This window comes from Agelaius tricolor, unplaced genomic scaffold (assembly GCF_023055355.1).
Source record: "Agelaius tricolor isolate 1412-34295 unplaced genomic scaffold, bAgeTri1.0.p SCAF_1, whole genome shotgun sequence".
NCBI classification, from domain to species: domain Eukaryota; kingdom Metazoa; phylum Chordata; class Aves; order Passeriformes; family Icteridae; genus Agelaius; species Agelaius tricolor.
The window spans coordinates 53,477,625-53,496,983 of NW_027269261.1; the positions used below are offsets into that span (position 1 = coordinate 53,477,625).

At 45.0% G+C, this 19,359-nt stretch overlaps 2 protein-coding genes across 5 annotated transcripts in view; one reads left to right on the top strand and one right to left on the bottom strand.

Annotated features, from left to right (window-relative positions):
• The window catches only part of LOC139593530 (T-cell activation Rho GTPase-activating protein-like), a 70,301-nt gene that overhangs the window by 30,455 nt on the left and 20,487 nt on the right, over window positions 1-19,359 (top strand). The window lies entirely within an intron of this gene.
• TAGAP (T cell activation RhoGTPase activating protein) overlaps window positions 1-19,359 on the bottom strand; it is a 52,173-nt gene that overhangs the window by 20,116 nt on the left and 12,698 nt on the right. For all 4 annotated transcript variants that reach the window (XM_071434479.1, XM_071434471.1, XM_071434461.1 and 1 more), the window contains exon 2: window positions 17,615-17,703. Coding sequence is in view for 2 of the 4 variants with exons in the window: in XM_071434461.1 (XP_071290562.1) it covers window positions 17,615-17,703 (89 nt within the window). In the remaining 2 variants the exon portion in view is untranslated. The remainder of the gene's footprint in view (window positions 1-17,614; window positions 17,704-19,359) is intronic.

Below are 19,359 nucleotides of genomic sequence, written 5' to 3' on the forward strand. Positions count from 1 at the left end.
GTATTCAACAGTAGTACCTTGCTCTTAAACTCTTCTTCCCAGCAGAAGCTTTCACTCTGCTCTTTTGTGCCCTGAAGTGCATCTCATTTACCTACCTAGGTTCCCTTCAGCAGCATGAGTCCATACGATTCTCATGCCTCTTTTGACAAAAGAAGCCCGGGATTCCCATGTCTCATTTCTCCTGATGGTTTTGTAATAGTTGCTTTAGCCTGTCATTCCATTGGAGATGCCCTAAGCTGGGTCCAGATCTCAGCTTTGCCCAGGACACAGGGTGCAAAACACTCCCAGGACAGGAGTTGGGTTTATGCCTCCAGACCAAGCAGAAAGCAGGCAAAAAAAGGAGTGAGAGCAGAGGCAGATCAGCAGATGGGACTGCACATGTCAGCAAGGGCCCCCTGTGAAGGCTGCATAATAGCAGGTGCCAGTGAGAGGGTGTTCCAGCCCAGTTGTGCACTCAAAAAGTAATCACTGGTGACATTTCTTCACATCATCCTCCTCCTCAGAGAGGAACTGGCAGGTTCTGAGAGGTTTGTGTGTGGGAGGCTGATAAAACTACAAGTGGGGTCTGCTTCCATGCAATGAACCAACAAGGAAGCAGGGACAAAACAGTCCCTTTAATCTGACCAGTTGTAGTAACTTTTAGACTTGCAACAATCTACAAGAGAGTACAGATGGGTAAGAGTTTGCCCAGATTCACCTTGCTGAGACTGCGGTTTTTTGCCCATTTCTCTCATTAAGGCTGCTCCCGAAAGCAAAGGTTTAAGCATTCAGAATGATACAAAGTGAGGGCCATAGAAAGCCTTCCACCAGGGCCACGGCAGCTGATCTGCTGAGTAACTGTCTCAAAGGCACATCAGAGGGATTTTCTCTGCAAACCTGGTTCACATGACAGACAGCATCATAAGATCTGTGTCAGCTGGTCAGCCTCTTGCCTCAACACCTAGTGGTTTGTTGTGCAAGCATGAAAGTTTTCTACAACTCAGATGCAAGCATGAAAGGTTTCTACAACTCAGATACACTCAACTTCTTTTTACTCAGCTTCTGACTTTGTTGCCAGTCAAGCCTGACATGTGTTTTTCACTTGAAAGCAACTGTGTGCATTTTGTTGTTTGAGAAATTTGCTGAACTGATCATTCCCACGACCAGAATTCTCTGTTTTCTGGGACATGCTGGTCATCATTGCCTCACTAGGTCTTCCCCCAGTGCTGAGATGACCATTGTTTCTATCAGCCTCACTGCAGCTAACTGACTTAGGTTTGTGATTACAAACCACAATACACTTGAAAAAGTCAGAGAAAGGTTTCAGATTACTTGGTAACACAGGGAAGAATGGTTGTCAAAATCATACCTCACTAACTAGCCTTCAGTCAGCCCAAAACAAGGCAAAAATTCTCTTGGACCCCTGGGAAACAGTTATTTGTCAATACTACCTGTGGGTGACTTCAAGCTATTTTTTTTTTTTTTTCACATTTTTCTCTTAGGGGATTTCAACCTTTTCACAGATGATTTCCTTTGTAGACCTTCAGAAACTCAAAAGCAGACACACACACACACACACACACACTCTCATACACACATACACACTAACACCTGTATCCATCAGGGTAAATACAAATAACTCTTCTGTGACATAACACTTATCTAGATTGTACATTAAATATGCTGAATGTCATTTATCAGTCCAAGTCACTGGGGCACATTCTGTGTCTGGCCATGTTCCTGAGTGTCCCGTCAGATGAGAGCCTCATTTGATTGCAATGTTAGAACAGCAGCACCTCTGCCATCCTCCCTACTTCCAGGACAAAAGACAGATGGAGAATATGGGTTTTGCAAAACAAGGTGAGAAAGACATGACCTGAAGTAGCTTCATTTTTCTCCAGATCTCCCCAGATCCTGGCTTGTCCCCAGGACCACTGCCAGCCAGCTCCCAGACCTCTCTATGATTCTTTTTTTCTTTGCAGTGTGAGGCATCATCAGAGGCAGAGCAAAAGTGATCAAACAAACAAATCTTCTTTTCAGAGTAGGAAACTTAACCTTTTGCAAGTACTTTCTAACTCGGAAGATGGTGAAGCCAGACCCTTATCCCCAGGGCAAGGAGGAAAGTCAGGGAGCTCTAACTGGTTCTCAAGACACCAGCTGCCATCAGCCATGTACTCTGTGCTGGAAAGGCAGACAGTGCTCCCAGCCTTAGGAAGGTCTTCCATGGCTATCAGACAACACTGGATGCACAGCAACTGCAACAGACAACATCCTGGCCACTGCTCTGAGCTGATGGTAATCTGAATTATCCCAAAATGACCAAGAAAACCTGCATTTTGAGGAGGCTGGCCAGAGTCTCTCTGAGTATTACCTTTATTTCCTGATAAAAATGTACTGTGTAAGGAAAAAACTAACAGGATCAATCCCAACAAATGCAGACATCCATATACACAGGTAGGCAGCATTTGTCTGCTTACATGATTCTGTCATTTCTACTTGGGGGAAAAAAACAGGGACATCCTGGGCAGGTTTGCAGACTACATTTACAATTCATATCAGTATTAGTTCTGAGCCATACAGTGTCTGTTTAAGGGGACTACTCTGCTCTTTTTCCATGCTGACTGTGTTGAGGTGTCTGCAGAGCAAATCCCCAGGCAATGCCTAATCTGAAGCTTCTTCATTGCAGTCTGATCCTCGGGGCTGTGGTTTTCTGAACAGACAAACACAGTCTCCTTACATTGTCTTTAAAATATACTCAAGGATGGGGAAGCCCAAAAAGTCTGAGTTACAGAAGCATTCAGTAAGAATGGCATACCCTGTGAATGAGACTAGCATTTGTATTAACTCTGGAGGCTTCAGTAGCATCCTTCTACTTCCTGATTTTAAAAACAACTTGGGGAACTTCCTTTCTTGGGTTATTTTGGAACTTCTGCTTGTAGTTGTGATTGAAACCAAGACTTGTGAAGATGTGTGGTGGTGGTAAGCCCCTACTGATGACCACAGCGAACCTCCACACCCCAATATTCAGCAGCTCATGGAAGCCTTGAACACAGTTGAGGTTTCAGCTTGGGCCATTCTGTTGGAGAAAACTAGTGTACATAAAAACATAAGAATATAGGAAATTAGCAGGCTGGATCATTCTCCTGAACCACCTAATCCAGATTTCTATCTCTAATGGCAAATTATGCTACTTGTTTCAGAAATAGTTGCAGATCTCATACCTTTATAAGAAGGTTTTTCTTCCAAGCCTCTAGTTTATTAATTTTATATACTCTTGACAAAAGCATATAGGAGTAGGCTGATTTAGTTTCTTATTTAATTAAAACTGTTTTCCTATAAAGAGTTGGAATAATAGTACACTGGTAACAATTCCAGTTTTACCAATACATCACCTTCTGTCCCTATGAGCAGAAGAGCAGAGAGTTCAAAAGAAAGATTGCTGGTAGGGAGTCAGAGCATTCTTCTGGGCACCTTCTACCCTCCAAAGTAGAATCACTCTACAAACTTTTGTGTAATCCAAGCAAGCTGTCCCACATATGCTGCCCTTTTGCATTATGTCTTGGCAGTGGGACTGTGAGCTTGCTGCCCTCAAAGGGAGAAGAGCCTTTTTGTGACAGAGCCTCTACTTTTCACACCACTTTGTTCTCTCTGCCATACCCAGAAAGATCCTTACCTTGGTTGTTCTCTGTAAAGCAGCATACAGTCATGTTAAAGAATGGGGACATTCACTAAGTGAATTAATGTGTTCTTTTATTACATTAGTCTTTTCATGCAACAAAAGCAAGATGAAAAATTCTTGAATGAGCCTACACTCAACATTCTTTGTTTAATTACCCTATTTCTCCCTCAAAGACACCTTTAAATGATACTTTTTTGTGCTGTCTGCTAACAAAGGTAGATGAAAACATTTCCATTAAAGGCACAGCCTTTCTTCTTGGCAGAAGAAAGAACAGCTGGGTTGCCATTCAGCCACCTGAGAAACAGCCAATAAAAATAAAGACTTAAAGATTTCCAATTTCCAGTAGCCCTATCAGGAAAAAAACTAAATGGGAAAAAAAACCCCACCACCAAACAAGCCCCAAAGAACTAGGAAAGACTCCTTCTCTTTCTTGTGTTTCTCAGGGAAAAAAAAAAAACCAAAACAAACAAACAAAAAACCAAAACACAGACCTATACCATATTATCACAAAAGTGGCATTGCAAATTGATTTTAGGAATTCTGCCTTTGGGTGTCTCCTAGGGAAATTTCTCATGGGAAGTGCATCTGATACAGTAATACAATAACTGAACAATAACTGAAACTTTTTTAATTACTCTAAACAATGGAAATGAAAAACTACATCTGAGCTGGTTTTAAGAAGAAATTAATAAGAATGCATTTATATCTTTCTGTTCTTTTTCAGTCATCTCTCCCTAATAAGTCACTTCTCAGCAGACATGAAGAGCATTGATGGGAAGCAGAAGATGCTCTTTGACCATTAGTATGACAAATACTGCAATTGAGGCTGAATCAGTAGGTGCAGCCTTTGCTATTTCCCACCCCTTCAGACTGATAAATTAATTCATCCTCTGACTAATTTAAGAAGTGTGGGCTTTACGAAGAAGTACCAACTTGTTAGAATGTAGGAGGAAAGTAAAAAGTCAGTGAAGTGCAGTGGCCTGACTGACCTGTGCATGGGCTGGATGTTTTGCCTGTGACAAGAGAAAGGGTGTTCAGGGTTCTTTACAGTTTAAGACTGTAGCAGCAAGTCTTTCAGAAAAGCTGGTATATTTTCTTCCCCAAGAATTTGGAGCTTAGGCTTAAAATTTTAGCCAATGAAAGTTTAGTCTTCCTAAGAACCAAACCAAATTCTTTGTGTCCTGTAGAATGATCAAAGTCCCTTTCTCCAATACTGACACAAAAAGGAAAATTAGTCTGATTTGTAGTGGTGCTTTTCTAAATATGCAGCACAGCTACCTGGGCAGGAGGATGCCATCATTTTTACTACATGTATGAGCTACACAGAGTTTAGATGCATGCCTGCAGAACAGTTAGAGGAAAAGACAAAATAACCCCAAAACCCAACCAAAAAACAAACAGCAGGTGCCAGGAACATTGTACTTCGTAACATATTCTGTGCCTGCTAGGGTACAGAAAACCTTTCCTTCTGTTACTACAAAGGAGCTGTCCTGGTCCACTGGGCAAAGGCTTTGCTAAGAGTCACTAGTCAGATTGATTTACACACTAGAGTGCAATGCATCCAGCTGGCACCTGTTTACAGTGGCAGCATTTTCTGAATAATGGTCTACCATGTCCTAGATTCCTGATGCATTTTTTTTGAGAGGATAAAAAACTTTAAAACCATTGTTCCCCTCAGGGTGCCTGGTCTCCTCCATTTTCCTCTTTCCTGTGAAGCTTACAAAAAAACCCAAGAGCTGGGACCCTGAAATTAGCACTTTACCCAGCAAATGGGCTAGAGAAACGTTTATGATATGTGAAGCAGATGAAATGCATTTAAATGTTGAACTTAATCTTTTTTTGTGCTGTGGACTTCCCTAGAGTTATGCTAGCAGCCCCCCTCACACTAAGACTGTCGAGGGAAATTCCCTTTCTGCCTTTAGTGTCTTCCTGAATGATTTTATTTCAAAGTTTCTTCAAATTAGAGAGATTATGTCTCTCTCATTTCCATTTGTTTCAAAGGATCTGCTCATCAGATAGATGAGTCTGTATTACCAGGGTCTAAGTGGAGAAATTAACCAGAAAAGTAGTGCTGGAGAAGGAGGAAAGCTGCTCATTGCTGAACTCCAATGGGGAAGAGCAGTGGATATCAATGATTTCCTCAAGGTGAGCACAGATTTAATGCAAGTTGCTCTTCTGAAACGAAAGCTTGTGCCCTTCATGTATATCTGGAAACATCAGATGGCTGATTTGGAACTCATTGATGAATGCTTAAGTGCTAGATTCATTGAAAAGTTGTCAAGCACTGGAACAGGCTGCCCAAGGAGGTGGTGCAGTCCCCATTCCTGGAGGTAATTAAAAGATGTGTAGATGGGGCACTTGAGGACATGGCTTTGTGGTGGGCTTGGCAGTATCAGGTTAAGGGTTGGACTCAATGATCTTGGAGGTATTTTCCAAGCTCAATGATTCTGTGATTCTACAAAGAGTCAATTGACTGTGTTGTTAAGGAAGAGTTACTGTGGCAGTATGCTATGTATATATAGAAAGGCTGAGTTTATGGTCTGAGGGTGGGCGTGCTTGATTGACTCTGCTGTTGTTGATCTCACCATCAGCATGATTACTATTGACCTTGCTTATTACAGCACAGGGCCTGGGCTCAGCCGAATCAGAGCACCCCAGGTGACACAGGGACCAGGTTTCTGCCTGGCACAACAGGTACCTGAGGTCTGTGCAAGGAGAAGGTTCCCAGCTTTTCAAATGAAGAACCTGCTACCAGTTTCCTGGGAAATGGTTTTATAACCCAAGCATAACAGCCTGGAGGGTTGTGTCCTAAGCAGGCTCTCTGAAGTTAGGATGTGGGCAGATCCCCTGGGGGCAGTGACATGCCCATTAGCAGGTCCAGGCTGATGAGCCAGGTGCTGAGGACAAAGCTGCAGCTGCTTGACTGTGCTGCTCCCCCAGCCACCTATCCACATGTGAGCCTCCAGCAGGGCCAAAGTGGGACATTTGCTGAGGAAAAATAGGTGAGGTTTGTCTCTTCACAAAATGAAGGGAAGATTGAAACTGTTTTAAAAATTACTTCTGCATTATGAAAAGTTTCACTGAACATAAAATTCTTTCAGTGAAAAAAATATCATTTCTTCACCTGAACGCCAGCTATTCAAAATGTGCGACAACTTCTTACACTTCTTCCAATTTCAGGACCCAAGTTCCCAGTAGCCTGCCAAAAATAAGATTTTGAGCAGCTGTTCTTAAGAAATCAAGCTCCTTTCAAGTTTCTTCTTCAAGCCAGCTCCAAAAATATTGTTTGATTGGCTTGGTGTGGGTCAGAAGCAGAGTTGCAGATTCACCCAGCTCACCAGTGGTTGGCTCAGCACGGCTCCAAGCAGAGACTGACTTTCACTTTCAGTTTGGCTTTGAGCTCACTCGTGCAGAAGTTAAACTTTGAGAAATCCCCAAACACAAAGCCTAGCCACAGTACTATAATTAGTCAAGTGTAGGATTTTCCCATTGTCTGTTTATAACTGACTACAAGGTGTCTTGGGGTTTTTTGTTATTTCCCAAGAAACACTTTAAATGGGGGGTTTCAGGGTTTATTTTTAGATATATGAAAAAAAGAAAATATAAGATGTAAGAAAATCTATTTTACTTTATATTTATGAGACATCATCAGTAGGGTTGCTGCTATTAGCAAAGGGGAGATGGTTTCTCATTGCTGGGTTTCTGGGAAGCTGTGATCCAAGGTCACTGTGGGTCAAAACTTACAATTGTGGAAAACCTTATAACTGTGTGGCTAGCTGTTGTTAAATATTCCTGCTTGCCTGAGAAAATGAGGAATTGTCTCTCTAGATGCATCTTGGATGGGTTTTGTCCATTTAGATGCTTATTCTTTTGCCATCCTGCAACCAGGCCTTGATTTTTTGCAATGAAGCTCTGGAAGTAACACATCAGAGTCATGTTCTGAGCTGGAAGAAGGGCCAAAGGTGAGATCTGGCCTAGGCCTTACAGAACAACACTTTGAAGAGGATAGTGAAAACTATGCTTAGGTGAGGACTGCTGGATGAGGAAATGTCTATCAGAAGAAACACATTCTTCTTTTCTCCTTAGGAAAACAGGTAACATGAGCACATAGGTTCATCCACAAGGTCAGGAGATAGTCCATTAAATCATCTAGTCTGGCTGCATGTCCACACTGGAATTTCATCTGGTTAGTGTTGGAGCAAACCCAGCCAGCAATGTGTGATTTACTGTGATTCAAACTTTCACACTGGCTTATAGACAGCATGCTTATTTTCACCTTTTATTTTTTCCCAGTTTGCACAGCTACCTCTTCTCCTAATATCAATTTCACCTACTTCCAAGATCCGTTTCTTGCAGTTGTTTCCCCTACAATAACACACCCACACATACCCAAATCATCTTCTGATCTTCTTTTTACTATGTTACCTAGGCTAATATCCTTCAGATTCATTCTGCAGGGCTTTCTCAAACTCTTCCGCAGATTTTAAGGGATCTTTCTACAGTTTCATCAAGTTTTCAAATGGTTTAAAAATCTCAGACACCAATGTGTCAGACATCCTTTAGTCCCACTGTTTCAAACATTTTTCTAATTTAAAATTAATCTCCTTACTTCTGCTAATTGCTTTGCATATACCCAAAGGCCACATCAAGCTTTGAGTAAATAAAAGCTTCATTACAAGTGGTTGTCTGAGTAATAAATACCTGAAAGATGCTTTAAAACAAGTTACCTGTTCCAGTTTCCATTATCCACCTTAATTAAAGCAAAACATGGACCATGGACACCCAGAGGATAAAAGAGCTATGCTATTCCTTAGGAATGTTGAGGCCAGGTGCCATGGGCCATGCAGACACTGGTGGACAGGTCTGTCCAGAGATGCTGTGGACCTTTGGCTGCAGGAGCGGTGGGGACATCTTTCCCATGACTCTGGGGATGCCAGGATTCCCCAAAACTTTATACCTGCAGTCTCAAGGAAACCCAAATTCATGCCCAAGCAGAATAATGTTGATAAAACTCCAGTATACAGATACAGAGTGTAGAGATTGACTCACAGAGTAGACATCCTTTTGACCAAGAGCTTTTTAAGGGCTTGCACACAGTGGGTGCACAGTGAGGACAGGATTAAGACATCCTCCTGGATGAGTTCTGTGGGATCAGACAGTACAAGAGGCCTAGAAATACAATAGTTGACTGTATATATATTCTGTTTATACTGTTTACTAGGAAATTATACTGTTTGCTAGGAAATAGATGCCACGAGTTTGGCTAAAATTCCTCCTCCTAGCCAGAGGTGGGCAACTCAGACTCCATTTTCCCATTAAAGTGGAATGTTGCTTTTATGGCTGTGACAGATTTAAAATTAAATAGTCCACCCACTGATGTATGAGTGTTGCACGGGAAGAACCAAGTCATACTTTATCCTCCCCTGGGAACTCCTCAAGTCCCTTGCTTTTCACTGGATGCTTGAAATCTAAGCAACTGCCATTTCTTTTATGTGTCAAAACCAGCAGCATTTCCTCAGGTGACACCTTTATGTGATTAATTCATTTCCATGCCCATGTCTCTTCTTATTAATCCACCAATATATGTGGAGCAGTGGAACTCCTGTGACTGCATCTCAGCCCTGGATCCTTCAGTGCCTGGGTTTTTTCTGATTGTAAGCTGGGGGCCTGCCACTTAGTTTTCCAGTAGGGGACAGTGGGAAGTGACTGCTGCCTGGGATGAGAGAGGAGAAGAGGATGGGGTTTGAGACTCTAACAGGTCTGTGTTGCCACATAAAACCCAACCACCTGGTCCTGTCTTCAGTATACCAGGGCCCTCCATTGGCTTGGGTGGCCTACAGACACCTGCACTTGGAGGAATGGCAGAAAGAACATTCACCTCTGCAAGCTGCGGGTCCCTCCATGGCTGCAAATCCTCAAGTGAACTGGACTGAGACCAACTGAGGATCTTATGCCTTCCACTCTGCCCTCTCTCATGCAGGGTTAAGAAGTGCAGATGTATTTTCTATCTCATTGGCACCTGGTTCCCATACCAGGTAACACTCAAATCTCCAGGGACCACAAAGAGAGCAGAATCAGAGTGAGACACAGTGTGAAGCACACCTCCAAGGCATAAGAAGGTTCTCCTTCAGCAGCCAGCTAGTTTCATCTGCCTGTTACCTGCCTAGCTGCCTCTTCCTCTGCAGGGCAGGTGACATGGTGACATGTGGAATGAAAAACACAGATGATGCTCCACTAATCCCCTTCTCTCGTGCAACAAGAGCACTGCTTCCTCCCCTGCCCTTGCTTGCTGTGCCAGCTGAGTGCTGGCAGGGAGCTCAGGACTGCCGAGAACTGCAAAAGTTTTGCTTCTTTGGTTGACATTTAACTATTCACCAATTTTGTAGAGACTGAAGGGAAAGGTGCTGCTTGTGGGAGGTGATATGAAGAAAGGAGAAAGAGGGGGAGTAGCAAGTGTCATCCAGTAAGAGCTGTCTGAGCATGTTTACACATTTTGACCTTGGCTGTCTTAAGGACAGAGCCCTTCTGGGTCCCTCACAGCCATGTGAGGCTACAGGCACCCATGCTTGGCTAAACCTGGGAGTTAAGTATTCCTGGGCCTGGTTAGCAGGAGATTGCCTGGCAGTAGAGGCATTGCATAACTGTGTTATTGAACTTAAACACCCTGCCAAATGTGAGACCACAGGCAGAGAGTGGGAGGAAACCCTCTGGTTCTACTCTTGCTAGTGACATCATGGCACAATTCAAAGTTGATCTCCAAACAAACTTGGAGACACCTCACCCTGGCTCTCCTAGCTTCAATAAACACCAAAGACTCCCTGTCAGGGAACTGCTTCAGGCACACCTGAGCAAGAGAAGGACGAGTGTCACGTGGCTCAACTCAGCCCTGGGGCTTCTCACAGCATTGAGATGGCCCTGCAGCCCATTGTCTTTCCTGATCTCAAAGGTGCCCATTGCCACTGTCATAAGTGGGCTGCACAAGGACATGCCAAGTGCCTTTGCTTTGGGGTAACAACAGGACTCAGCTCTCATCTGCTTTTCATTCATTCATAAATCTCAGTATTCCTCCCTGGGAGGATGCTGAGGAGGACAACAAAGTAAATTGTCTCTGGGCATGCAGGAAATCATGTGGGACTGGAAGTAATGTGGAAAAGGAAAATTCCAAATTTTCCTAAGCCTGAAACATTTAGTTTGGCTTTGCTGTGGCTTTAGCTTGGAATCCCACCTAGGTCAGCTTGGGGCACTGGAGTGGGTCTAAGCAGATTAGCAATGTCCTTTCATGGCTGGAAGTGGAGAAGGGAGCTAAAGAGACCAGGGCTGCACTGCTGGCACAGCTGGGCCCTGCCCACACCCTGGGCTCAGGGCAGAGGGTGGTTCTTCACAGTGTCCTCACCTGGTGCTGGGGAGATGCTAAACACTGACCATGGCAACACTGGCACGAACCTGGTTCTGTGATGACCTGGCATGGGGCAGTCCACATTTTTGCTGTCCAAGGCTATTACCCTGCCAAGCAAAGGAGACCTTATCCAAGCTGCCTGCTGGGGCTGTCTAGCTTGTGCCAGGTTCCAGATGGTGTCAAGATGCTGCTGGCAAGGGCTGGCTGGCCTGGGCCGAGCTGTGCTGTGCTGGGAACCCCTGAGCAATTTCTGAGAAGGACAATCCTGTTTGAGTGATGGGTAAAGTCCTTGACAACAACATGTTTGCTAGCAGACCAGGTGCCCTGGTGAGCCCCAGGAGACCTCTGGGGCTGCCTCATGCTGCAGAGGATGGGAGGGTCCTGGATGGAGGCTCCGGAGTGCCCATGGTGCCAGTGGTCTGCATGTCTGGCACACTGCTGGCTGTGCTGCCCAGCCTGCAGCAGCAGCAGGGGGAGATGGCAGGCGTGAGTGTCAGCCTGGGGACGCCCACAGCGTGTTTCCTTTCCAGCAGCACACAGGATGTTAGCTGTCATGGGTGTTCACTAGCCCGCAGCGCGATGCTCCCGATTTCCATCAGTGCATCTTTCGGTTTGAGGCTCTCTCTCAGACCCAGTTTTTAACAGGGTCACAGCACTGAAAGCCCCCATCCCTCTGAGGTCTTCTCTAGGTGCAATTTTTTTTAATTGTAATGAAGAAGCCTGTATTCTACTAGCATCCCATGAGCACCACTGGCCATTTATGGAGTTTGTCCAGAGGGCTGCAATGCTGATGGACTCAGCTAAGTCCTAGGCAACATTGCACATGCTGCTGCATGTTCCTTGTGGCATGTAGATATGAATAGCTCTGTGTGTGAAGAAAGGTCATTAAAACCTCAGAGTTTCATTTAGAAGTAAAATGAAATTATTAGCTGTTTAGAGATAAGCTGGTTATGACTGAGGCTTGGACACAAAATAAAAGTTTTACTGTTTTTAACAAGATGTGTTGGTGGAAGTACAGATTCTGCCCTGCATGGAGCAGCTGTTCAGGTCAGCGTCTGTGAGGGCAGCAGCTGCTGCCCAGCCCTGGGTGTGGCTTGTCACTGGCCACCTCATGAGCACTCTGCTCCCACCAGTCTGCCAGTGAAACAGAGAGAGCGTGTGCTCCCAAGCTGATCTCCAGTGGGAAGTCTCCAGCTTACTTCAAGCCCCATCATGCAGCACTGTAATACAGAAATAGCAGATCTGGTGCCAGAGCACCCAGCAGCCTTTGCTGCTGTTTATAAGCCCCAGACAGGGAATGGTGTTAAGTGGGAACAGGGCTGTAACACCTGAAGATCCTCCAGTCTTTTTAAAGCTGCGTGGATGCTTTTATGGCCCACTGCACTGGGACACCTCTGGTCACACAGCTGTGTGGGCTCTGCAGGCCATCCTGCTGAGGGCTGATCCCTGGTGGGACACATTCCCAATTCACTCCACTGAACTCTTCTGATCAGAGCCCACTGGCACTGCTCCTGGAGTCACAGATGTGTTTGTGGCAACATCAGCCAGTGTCAGGGCAATATTGTTTCAAAACATATTTACTTCCCATGTTTCTGGAGTTTATTGAATACATTTGGGTTGCACTTTCATGAAATTGTAATTTATCAAAAGCACAATGAAGAATCACAGGCCAAGTTTCTGAAGCTCAAATTTAAGTTAGGTCATAGGTAGAATAAAAGTTTAAAGATCTCTACCAACAACGACATATATTTCCCAATGAGAAACTTTTTAGATTGAGTGGTATTTTCAGTGTTACTTTTCTTCAACAAATGTAACTTTTCCAAAGAAAGCAGATATGTTCTATAATAATGTCAGCCAGCCTCTGAGTTTCTCAGCAGTACAATTTCTATTAATTGTTTTGAACCAACCCACACGAGAAGCTAGACACATTATTCTGTGTTTTTAAATAGGTCTGTTTTCACAAAACTCTTTCTCAAGGAAATTGCTCTTAATAAATATGAAGTACTTTTACTTGTCACTTGTATTATAAAAAGAGAGGGATCCTGCATGGATCAGAGCCCTGTTATGCTAAGGGTTAATAATAAGAAAAATCTTACCCTGAAAAAACCTCATCTTTTGAGTTTGCTCCAGGTCTCTGCAGTCCCTGATTGTCTTATAACTACCTCCAAATTAATCATCCCCATCCCTCTGTTGAGTTCTTAACTTCTCCATTCCTCACAATATCATTATCCTTATGAGGAAAGGCAGAATTATTAACCCTGTGTTACAGATGGGGACTTGTGGTGCAGAGGTGAAATGTCATGCTGAAGGTTGTCTGAACCAGAGCAGGGTGGATGCCCACTCTTCCCCTAAAAGCAGCATCCTGACTGCTATGCTTCCATTCAGTTGGTCCTCTGATAGTATTACATTTTTATTCATTAATTTCCCATTGGTCAGTCTATGAAAGAAAACTCACAGTATATTATCAGCTGGTTACACAAGAGAGCCAAAACATTTAGCTACTATAAGTGCACAAAGGGTGAAAAATAAAGTTAGTAAAAGTGAATGAAGAGAAAAAGTGAAGGGCAGGAGCAGAATAGCTGCCAAGGAGTTGTGGGAGGGTATGGAAAGGAAATTAAAGCTTCGAGCTGACCCATAAAACTCCGTGGTGTTACCAGCAACCTCACTGAATTCACCTTCAGAGACTGTGTTTTGCAGTAACCTTCATTGACATCTGCCCACTTCAGTTCTGTGGCCAGCCAGGAACCTTCCCACCTCCCTAAACCACAGCCTTCCACACCGGGGTCTCTGCTGTCAGCCCCCACGCTCTGCATGACTCACCCCCTCTGCATCTCTGCAGACACTTGCCTGAGCTTTCTCAGCTTGTCATGGCAAAAATAAAAAGGCAAATAAGTGGGGTTGCATGATGACAGGAATCAGATCTTCAGTTTTGGGACAGGATCCAGAATCTCTGTAGGGGAGTTCAGCACATGCTGTGCCTCCCTGCTTAGACCTGGCTGCCTGGGCAGGAAAAGGAGCAAGGGTAACACAGAAAAGACCACACAGAGTCCAAGCTCTCCCACTCCTTGTTCTTTCAGTGTGAAGAACCTCCCAAAATGATGTTTTCCTCCACAAGGAAATGCAGTGCTACCTTCATTATCAGGTGGGAAATCAAGAGAGTCATTAGTTAAATGACTTTCCCAAATGTCACACTAAAGGCTGTAGATAAGACTTGCTTCACTTTCCTGAAAGACAGTGAAGTGTTGACTTCAGTACAATGCTCCTCTCAGCTCCTGCAACTGCCTCTGCAGTCATGGCAAGGGTTAGTCTGTGTCCACTGATATCTCTAACATGACATCAGTGGAAATCTCAGTGAAAACCCTGTGGGGTAGGAATCCTGCCCCCATTAATATTTGAAGAGGATGCACGTTAATTAATGTCTTCCCTGTCAGGAGTGGGCAATGAAGTTAGCACCAAATGAGCAATATGCAAACTCAGCCTCAGAGGTACACAAGATGTCTGGTACAAATTAAAAATCAATTCTCAGAAAATATCCTCTAGACATCCCAAGGAATAAGTTTCTTTAGGGTCTCAGTTTGTTATGGAGGCTGTTTCCTTTAAAGCAAAAGATTTGCCTTATATACCGCCTGAAGTTAGTCATTGGTAGTTTTCCAACATAAATCCAAAGGATTTCTGATTGGCCTGTTGATTAATAACCAGAAAGTAAGAACAGGATTATGCTTATGTTACCTTTTCCTAATGCTACTGATAATTTCTCAATGGGTTCAGAAACCAGACACTTCGGTGACTTTTATCTCATGAACCAACTCTTCATGCAATGTCTGGGTCGCACTGGTTAATTAGAATATAGCCTGCATGCTATTGCAATAAGGAATTGGTTTGAGGGCTGGATGATGCCAGTTTCTAAACCATTGAACCTGCAGGAATAATAAATTTATCAATTTTCTGGAAATTACCAATGGTTCAGTCCCAACAATCACCTGCATTAGCCCAATCTAGTTGTGAAACTCTGAAAGGGAAAGAAAAAAATCACATTTAGACTGAGAACAGTCAGGACTGGACAGTTCACAGTTTGGCAACCAGCTCACAAAGGCTACTGCTGCCATGTGAAATTTGTCCTCACTCTATAGTGGCTATGCAGGACAGTGTTCCAGTAAGTGCTCCATGGCATATGCATAGCTTACTGCCTGCACAGAAAAAAAAAATCAGGGAATATTTCATCTGTGACTGCTCTCCATCCTGAAAGGTGACAGCTTCATGAAGGTGGGTTACTTGTAACAATTCCACCTTCCTGCTGTGAAGTGTGATAGAGGCTTTTCTTTTTATGTTTCTCTAGGTGCAGGGGCTTTAAAGCATGTCTGCAGATAGCAAGTCTGGAGTGTTGCCCAACATGGCAGCATTTTTTGAGACACAATTGACATTTTTTGTTTCAAGGCTGATTAGATTGTGCTGATCACAGACACTCAAAAAATCACTTTCCACAGGGCTTTGTGGCCCTTTTCCATTGCTTCACGTCACAGTGAAGCCACCAGTGGCTTGGTCACGAGGCTGTGAGGTCTTAGGGAGGGACTGTGTGTGCAGCACAAAGGAAGCTGGGTCTGACCTGACTTTCACAACTTTCTTCTGCACCTCAGAGGTTTTGTATATTCATTGACTCCAATGTATTCAGTAGAAATGATACTCCATTTTGTAAAATGAGCTGATCCAAGGTCTTGATGGCCATTAGTGCTGTGAGGCAGGTGCTGATGAATAAGCTGGGGCTCTGTCCAGGCTACTGGGATTAGCACAGCTCGAGGGATAGGCTAAGCAGGCAGCCACCCACAGGAGCAAAGAGTGTGAAAAGCATCACAGCTCTCCTGCCAACACTATCTGGAGAGTGATGTGGAGGCGAGGCTCAGGACAGAGGGAGGTGGCAGCCACTGCTGAACCACCACTTGAAGGAGCAAAATTACGGGCTGGCACAACCTGCAAATTAGTTGATAGCACCAGCAACAATGTGGATTAGACCACTGAGAATGCTCTGCAGGAGCTCTTGGTAAATGCTGCCTCCTGCAGAAATGGGAAGGAGGGCCCATGCTAAGCATGAAGTGGGGATGAGGCATTGGGACAACTCTCCTGCCCAGCACACTCTGTTTTCATAGACAGATGTCCAAAAACCAAAGCCAGAGGCTGAAGGATGGAGGAGCTCAGGGCTGGACAAGAGGCACAACTGCTCCTTCAACTGATCACCCCTATCACCAGCTAACACAGGGATGCTGCTGTCTCCTTCCTACAGCGACATTAACAGCCCCTTTTTCCTGCAGGTGACTGGAGTTTGTAGCTATTGTGGGGAGGAGGGTGGGGTGGGCTGTGTGATAGTATTTTTCACTTGTAACACCTACCAAATTATGGCATCAACAAAAAACAGAGCAGTGGGTCCTAGGCACTCATTCAGTATTTGAGTTCCTCCTGTCCTCCTGGCCTGTAGGAGGATTCTGGGCTCTGAGATGGAGCCATATGGGAAGCCAGGAGGTGTCACACAGAGCCACTTCACAGACTTCAATCAGGAATGTTTCCAGCAAAAGAAAAATGTGTTAAACTAGGCTGTTCTCACAGTCTGACAGCTCCTGATGTTCATGTCAAGAAATGAATGCAAAAAAATGTGCTCTCTCTGAATAGAGATATAACTGCCAAATAATTAATAAGAGCTCACACAGCACAACTTGTCCCTTCCCCATGCAAGGAATGCTCAAGGCCTTGAATTTTTGAAAAATGAAAACCCAAGACATTGGCGCCCTTTCTGCCTTTCCCCTGGAAGATTTTTTTGTAACACATAATGAGCCCACTTGCAACACCACCATGCCCAGTTAGCAGAGCTGTTTGACTAACTGCACTGGGTTTATTTGAGGGGAAATCAGGGCACTGAGGTGAAATAGCTGCAGTTCAAATAACAGTGTTCTGCTCATTGGAAATAGTTTCATCAAGGAAAGAGGCACTGCCACTAACATCACCCATTGGTTTCTGTAGGTAAGTTGTGACCTGTAGTGAAATGAGGCAATAAATGCTATCACAACCAACTCTTCTGCCTGTTTTGAAGGCTTTGCTATCCAAAAGAAAGAAAAACAGGAGGAAAACAAAGAATGGGGATGCACCAATGAGAAACTGCCAATGGGGACTTCTCAACAGCACTAGCAGAAACTAGTGATAGTAATATGAGCAAGGAGCCAGCTCTGGCAGCCCTTGGCATGGGGTGGGAGAGATGGAGGGAAGAGGCTTATCTCCTGCTGGACTTGCACAGGCCTGGTGGGAGGGTGAGAAGAGCAGCTGGATGCAGTTCCCACCACCTCTCCCATCCATCCCATCTACACGAGTAGCCCTCACTGCTGGAGCCACAACTCTGCCAGCTCAGCCACTCCAGGCACCACAGGAACACTCCCACACCTGCAACTCTCCCAGGGTCCTCTAGTGCAGGACACTGACAGCAGAGCCCCATGACACATGCATGGGCAAGCCAAGGTGCATCACCTTGCTCCTGGGCATCAAACACCTGTGCAGCCATGCAAGTGGCTACCAGTACCTACCTGGCTGAAGGCAGCCATGGCTTGCTCAAACCTTTGCTGAATAAGAGCGATGGTGCTGAACATCGGCAGGAAGGAACAGTCTTGAGGGGCTGAAAACAAGAATAAATTTGTTATCAGTTTCCATCCTACAGCAAAGCTCCCACAAAGGTGAGGGATTTGAGCATTTATAGGAGTCATTGCTACAAATTGTGTATGGGAGGAGAATATGTGTTTGTGCTCTTAACTCCTGGATGTTGCCAAATTTCCCCTCAAGTGTGAGGGCTCCAAGCCCCACGGTGGTCGGCACAACAGCTGCTGTCACACAGAGCCAGCTCAGCTCGGGGGCACTGGCCAAGGCTGGTGCACAGCCACAGACTGGGGACAAAGCCCTGGGGCCACCAGCTGAGGCACCCTAGCAGGTGTCTGCCCCACTTGGGGCAACCTTGGCACCAGTGTTTGCACAGGGGCTGCTCAACCTGAGCTCCTTTTACAGGGAGTGGGGAGACATGGACACTTGCAGGGCACCGTTCTTCCCTTCCCCACTTCTGCAGCAGGCTTGGGAGAACAGGAGCCATGTCCTTTCCCAGAAGTGCTCACTTCTCTGTCCTGACTGTAAAAGGCCCTTGGACCAAAAGGGTTGGATAGAGACCTCCACACTCTGTAATGCAGGGTGAGAGGAGGCTGCACTTGGTGAGCCTAGCATGCAGAGGCAACCAAGCTGGTTCCAATTAGAGGTGGGTAAGCTGCCTCCTCCAAATCCACAGGGAAGCTCCCAGCCTCCTGAAAATCTAAAATCCCTGCAATCTGTGCTTTGGGACAGCAGGTTCTGTGTGGCTGCCTGCCATCTGAACACAAGTATGACTGCTAAGGAAAGAGGCTATTTTAGGAACAAGTGACACAACAGAGGAACATCAGAGGCAAGAAATGGCTCCTTGCTGCCAAGTGTTGATATGAGGCCAATAAAGGGCAGGTTACTGCCCTTTTGGGAAGATGCCTGTCTTATTAAAGTTGTAGTTACAGAATTTTTTTGAGATACTTGGAAAGCAGGGTGATATATTTACAGAGAACTTTCTGAACATTTGGCCTTATTAACTGAGTGGAAAGGGAATGATTAAAAACACCATCTGCTTTTTATTGAACTTTGTTCCAAATTCATGAGAATTTAATCAGCTTTAACCTCTAACTCTCAATTTTTACTCCTGAAAGTATGTTAGGAGCATACCACCCCATGCAGTATACAAATGGCAAACAAGCCCTGCTGGTGGTGTCTGCAGATCTCCTCCACCACGATCTCACCAAGTAGTGCAAACCAGCCCAGCACAAAGGGCAGGCACCTGCACCACATGGAGCAGAGCTGGAGGCATCGTGTGCTCCCTGAAGGTGTCTGAGACCCTGAGAAGTGTGACAGGGAACCCAGCTGAGGCCACCCCATGCTGCCATGGCCCATGTAAGCCAAGCAAATGCAGTTTCCCAGAGGAGGTGGGTGATGTTCCCCATTATTATCAGCAGAAATAAGTAAAGCATCAGCAGCAGGAGAAGTCACCTTGCTCTGGCTGCAGCGAAAAGTGCCAGCATGCATGGCCATGAAGCTGCAGCAGGACTGCACTGGGATACTAGAAAACAGCTTCCTCCTGGCAACAGTGAAAGACAGGAGAGATCTGTATATTTACTCCTAGTTTATACCAGTTTGACACTGGTATATTTATCCCAGTGTATGTATGTGGGACCTTGTGTGACAGGAGTAGGTGACACAGCTTCATGTCTGC